This window comes from Chironomus tepperi, unplaced genomic scaffold (assembly GCF_022539635.2).
Source record: "Chironomus tepperi strain 1889 unplaced genomic scaffold, CSIRO-AGI_Ctep_v1 contig_335, whole genome shotgun sequence".
Lineage (NCBI taxonomy): Eukaryota > Metazoa > Arthropoda > Insecta > Diptera > Chironomidae > Chironomus > Chironomus tepperi.
The window spans coordinates 2178230-2184383 of record NW_027226457.1 but is presented as its reverse complement, the minus strand read 5'-3'; the positions used below and the strand labels follow the sequence as shown (position 1 = coordinate 2184383).

Sequence of the window (6154 nt, the reverse complement as noted above, 5' to 3'; positions counted from 1 at the left end):
AGATCAGCATGGCTCTAGTTCCAAACCAGATTCGTTAAAATCCATCTTCAGACTCTGAGAGTCAAATCGACCATATCTATGCTATGTGCTTTCCGATATAATTTCTTCATTTTCTCTCCGCTCATTGATCTTCTAAGGTATATTAATGATGTAGCCCCAGGGACAACAGAATAAATTGGTCGGCAATTAAAATTCCTGCACAATTAATTGAATATCATTCTATATTACAGCTATCCATGTGAGAAATCGCTTCAATTCCGACAAAATCAGTGCGGCTTCTAATGAAAGATGTTAAAGAATTCCTCGTAAGAAGTACAAACCAAGCCTTGAGCAATTTTAATTTCACTCTTCTTTTCTTTATTCATTGTTTTTCTTTGTTTTTCATGGAAATATCATTATTACATTAGTTATGTATATAATTCTTTTGTTTCAATTATACATGCATTAAATAATATTAAAAGAATAAGATAAGGAAGGAAAGTAAACTATAAATATTGATTACAAGAAGATAACAAAGAAAACATTGTTGATTCGATAACATTCTTTTGTATTTTCTCATTTTTTTATCGATATGTAATTGTCATTATTTTATTTACGATATTCCTTTGATTTTTTAGAAATAGAAAATAGGATAGTAACATAGATGGAAAGTATAGTCGTGTCTCAATGGCAATTTTATCATTATTTGCATTTTAAATAGCAATTTATCTGAATAGTTTCAGGCAATCTATGAAGAATTGAGTTAGGTTGTGTCTCAGTATCAGAGGCTTGTCTAGGAGAGAAGTCAAGTATTTGAAAGATTTCTCTCAGTAGGCTTTAAAAATGATTTTCTGATGTAACGTTCATTTGAGATTTGAATAATATTTATTGAACATAGTTGAAAACCCCTTTTCGGATAAAATGTTCAGTTTGATTTTGAACTCCGAAGAATAAACATCATGTGAAATTATTAATCCATAAGGAAATAGTTTTAAATAAACTACCGTGATTACAGCGATACCAAGCTACCTTAGATTTAAACGTTCGAAATTCAAAGAATTTGAAGACTTTTAAGGTTAGCCGTGAAACTGGATCGAAATCGGCTTTTATGCTACCGTCAAGACGACTTTGTATGTGATATGTATCATAACCACCCGAAAATGGTACAGCAATTCAAGATTATTGTCTAAAACTGGCATTGTATCAAATACAATCGCGGCAGACAGTCGTCAAAGCAATCAATAAAAATGAGCATATTCTCTAAAATCTGTTTATATGAAATTTCACATCTATCGCAATGCTACAGACTAGAGATAAAAAACCACTGGACTGGATTTGAGCTTCAATGAGATTTCTTATCTCGTGCATAGCTAGCACATGCAAATAAATTCACGATTAAACAGAACATAATCTCGGGGTCAACAAAATTTTTGCATGATTTATTGCCAATGAGACAGCATAATTGAGAAAAAAAAGCTCCAACAATTTACCTAAATAATGATTTTATATTCTTTAGTCACATATAGATCGGAAGGATAAGTTTATTCATTTTTTTTTTTATTTTATTTAAATTTTGTTCTAATTTTTTTAAACTTTTTTTTTCATCTTCAAAATTCATGAAATTTGCTTGATTTTAGATTTTTTTTCATGTAAACATTCACAACATCTATAAATTTTATTACTTTATTCTTCGTCGGGATTTATTTATTTATTTTTTTAACTTTCCTCTTTTTTTTAGTTAACAGCTTAATTTTTACTAAAATACGTTTTTTTGTATTCCTATTTTCTAGTTATGATTTTTTTTTCACTTTTTATAGCTTTTTTTCGTACTGCATTATAGTTTATTTATTGCATGAACTTTTTTTTGTAAATAATTTTCAACAATTTTTCTTCTTTAATTAAATATTTTTTATGCATTTATGTTAATATATTTTCTTGTTAAAAGTGGTCATTCAGAATACTTTTTATGTTTTTTATTTTTTTGAATATGTTACTTTATGTTGGCTGATTTTCATCTATGTATGAATTTACTTGTGTTTACTTGGATGGGATTTGAGGTGAAAATACTCATCTTTTTGAGAATTTTATGGTCTTTTCTAGTTGATTCTCTAACTGAACCAGAAGATCGTCAGTATAATTGATGTCAAAATCAACTGACTTTAGGTCGAATCGACTTCAGTTCCCGAGTAGATAACAATAAGTTATAACTAGTCAAAGATAAGATAATGTCTAACTAATAACTAGTATTTACGGATTTTCGTCTACTCGGGGTTGACATGGATCTATACTTGTGAGTAGAGTTCGAAGTCGACTCGAATTTTCTATGAAGTCGACCTCACTATTAAGTCAAGCTCGCGATATAGTCGTACTCGATTTTTTAGAGACGTTTAATAATATAATGCAGTCAAGCATTGAATTTAAGCTTCAAAAACTTAACCCGACGTGAAAACCCGATTAGTGATGCCAAAATGATTGACAAGGATCAGGGGCACAGTCAAAATTTTTTATGAAAGGAAGCGATTTATTGATCCTCGAACTCCCTCTCCTCTGAATACGCCCCTGACAAGAATACTGAAGATAATATTTGAACTTTATAGTATGAAGCATCAATGCTACTCTAGAGAAACTGCTTGAATTATCACTTAACTATGCTATTACGTATAGAAAACGTCTCCTCCTTTACAGAGCAACCAGACCAGAGTAAACTATAATCAATATCCCAAAATCCTTTAAAGACCAATAAATACCATCCAAAAGTAATTTGGATATCTAAACATTTGTGACTAAGTTGTCACGTCCATAAAAACTTTGTCTATACAAAATAGATTCTCGCCTGATTGATTCTCATAAAAGATGATTTTCATTATAAATCCCATCATTATCTTGGCTACATGTACGTGATGTCTATCGATCTCCAGTGAAATAAAATAACGAAAAAGAACTTCTCTAATTTTATTTTTATGTATGTGTATGCATCTAAGTCTGCTTATCTTTCTCCTTTACGAAGAAATAATTTATCATTTAATTTAAAGCATGTTATAGCCATTCAACATAACTTTTTTTTTGTTAGGCATAAAAAATAACTCATGAAAGCGTACAAAAACTTAAAAATTGCCCAACGTAATTAATAATCATGTCTTTTTTTTGCAATTATTATTTTGTGTGTTTTTTTATCATTTACCGAACTTTAAATTGGTTTAAAATTAACAATTAATCTATAGAATGTATTCAAATAGACTTCAAAGGAAATCCCGATGAATTTATTCTATAGAATATTAATTATTTCATAATATAATAATTTATAATACACGATCAATATGTATTTTAATGTAAAGTTATACAGTAGATTAATTGATAATGGATTCATTGTCATCCACTCACATAATTATTTAAGAAAAAAGTCTTCAATTTTATTTTTTTTTTATTTTATGTTTCATTAATTAACTTTTTCTTTAAAACAATTCACATCTCTCACAAAATTGGCAAATCAAGTTCTAAAAAAATTTTTATCTTAAATTTAACTAAATGCCAACAAATGGTTCCAATATTAAGCTACTGCCTATGATACTGTCATACAAGAGCTTCTTTGGATTGTCAATGACTAAAATTTTTTAACGATTTTTTAAAATTCAAAAAATAACGGTCAAATGAATTTTGAATTTTTTGAATAAAATTTGAAATTTTTTCAACCGTTAAATTTCAATTATTTTAAAGAATTCCAAAGTCAACTATGTCTTGTACACTATCCCATAAGCAGCCTCGAGATGATAATAATTGCTACAAGATGCAAATCGAATCAAATTAATAATTCTACAACACAATTTCCCCAAAAATTTAGCGAATCTTTTCACTTATGTCACAGTTCTTTTCATAACAGAATGTTTGCATGTTTCTTTCCGAAAATATAATAATAATAAAATATTATCTAAAATATAATAATAATAATAATTATCATAATAATATTAAAACCATTCGCTTGATTCACTCTCACAGATTTTTTTTAAAACATCCATCATCATCAACTTACACAGTATTGACATATGGTGGATTCGAATGAGCTATTGGTTGAGCATTATTGACTAAATTAACTCCTGGTGCCGTTTTACTACCATGTTGTTGTTGTGCTGCCGCAGCTGCTGCCATTTCTTCGCGACTTGCTCTGTTGTTGTTGTTAATTAAAGTTTCATTCGTACATAGATGGAATTGGTGGAAATGAAGTTAAAGCATAAATTAGTGAATGACATTAAAGAATAAAAATATTATAATTTTTTTTAAGGACTAAGCTACATGCAGAACATAACATAAAAACCCATAAACACTAAAATTCAATCGATCTACATTAAAAATGAGTAAATGAATATTTGCCTTTGATTATCATGCTGAATACTACAATAGGTCGTTTAAGTAGGTAGATTATTGGATTATGATGCTTTTTTGCCAGTTAGTCATGAGTATTTTTATGGTTAAAACATTTCAAAATGACCAATGATGTGAGAAAAATGATCGGGGACTTTAAACGTAAACTTATCATTAATATTAGGTATTTAATTGTTATGCATTTTTTTGAGGATATTATAGGATGATTTCTTTATATATTTTGTATTGTATCGTTATCATTATTATCGTTGAACACATTTTAAGATCTCCAGACATCTGGATCTTCAATAAGTATATTGTGTTGATCATTCGTTGGCATTTGTGATGTTGGTGATGCTACTGCGGCCATGTCTTCGCGTGTACCCCTTTTAGATAGTCATCGCACGAATTTATGATAATTTTATAACAAGTATTTATGTACAATTTTATTAATTTTTTGTGTTAGCATTGATTAGAAAAAGAAAGAAAAAGAAACAAGAAAAAAATAGTCACACACCATATGAGTCACAAAAACTTCACTTCAGATTATTAATTTATATATATTATATTAAGGAACAGTAAGTAAAAATAATAAAGACAGCAATCGTATGACATGAACATTGAACTGAAAATCAATATATTGATATTAAAGGCTGTACTTACTTCTTTCCAAGTCCCATCATTCCGTAAATTACACCGCAGCCGAAAACAAGACCGCATGCAAAAAGACTTCCAAGGCCTGGACACAAGACTACTGGAATAATAGCAAGTCTAAAAAAGAAGAAGAAGAACATGGTAAAATTATGGCATAACATTTGGATGTAAGTAGGTACTTGAATAATATTGAAATTAGGAACTTATGCAAATAGATGAAAAAATCAATTAAGGGAAAGCTATAGACTTACATGCAATATAGAGCACCTCGTACCCACGTTGGCTTCTCGTCTACCTTCTTTGAAATTGTTTGAACATGATCAATGAACATACAACAAAATGGTGCTTCAACTCCCATAACAGCGAATCCCACACAAACTTGTAGAATACCCGAAACTAGACATGATATATCTCCTAGAAGGATTGACAGGCAGTTCCAAAGACCGAAGAGAATACAGACTATTGATAGAGAAGAAACATATGAAATAAGAGATAAGTAACACATATGATGAAAAATGATATGATTCGGAAATGAAGACAATTATCAAGTTAATGAGTCAGTTAGGGAAAGTTTTTGGATATGAATTAAACTATAATTTTTTTGCCACGTACAGAATGCTCCAATTATTCCTAATGCTCTTGATCCATATTTAAAATACCATGGAGTTCCATCATCCGGCTGATTTGCTTGATTTGGGTTTGCTTTTGATAATAATCCAATGACTTTATCCTGTAATATAAAGGCAATAAATTAGGAAATTTAAAACAATGGAAATTCCTATAGATAGATTACGTATGTGTAATTCATGAAATTTAATTCATCCGATGATATAAACAAAGGCGGAATTAACAAATTACTTACGTATAGCACATAAGATAATGTTTGTAGATAATACTTACCATAATTTATGTTGTCTGCTTTGATTAAAATGAAATGAAAATGTTTACTTCTTTTTTCTTTCGTCTGATGCTGGCTTTATTTCCTTCGTATGACTTTTACGATATTTTTATGATTTTTATATGCTGTTTCGGTGAATTATGGTGTAAATTGACGATATTAGAATGTTAAATGTGTTACACAAATTAAAGAAATTAAGTTTTTCTTAAAATTTCTTATCTCGAAGAAAATTTCTTAAAAATCAATATCCAGGCGTAGGAATTGAAA

At 29.1% G+C, this 6154-nt stretch overlaps 1 protein-coding gene across 2 annotated transcripts; it reads right to left on the bottom strand.

Annotated features, from left to right (window-relative positions):
- Positions 1-331: 331 nt before the first annotated feature.
- On the bottom strand, positions 332-6134 carry fwe (Calcium channel fwe). Of its 2 annotated transcripts, none has more exons than XM_070644064.1 (6): positions 5890-6134; positions 5602-5719; positions 5241-5448; positions 4999-5106; positions 4007-4138; positions 332-3904 (listed from the first exon to the last, which is right to left on the bottom strand). In XM_070644064.1, exons 1-6 carry the CDS (start codon positions 5890-5892, stop codon positions 3901-3903), a joined length of 573 nt encoding a protein of 190 aa, XP_070500165.1. In that variant the 5' UTR covers positions 5893-6134; the 3' UTR covers positions 332-3900. The 2 variants fall into 2 exon arrangements, 1 of the variants encoding a protein (XP_070500165.1); XR_011544679.1 differs by lacking the exon at positions 332-3904 and adding an exon at positions 4345-4721 and having other exon boundaries at positions 4001-4138.
- Between the last annotated feature and the right edge of the window lie 20 nt (positions 6135-6154).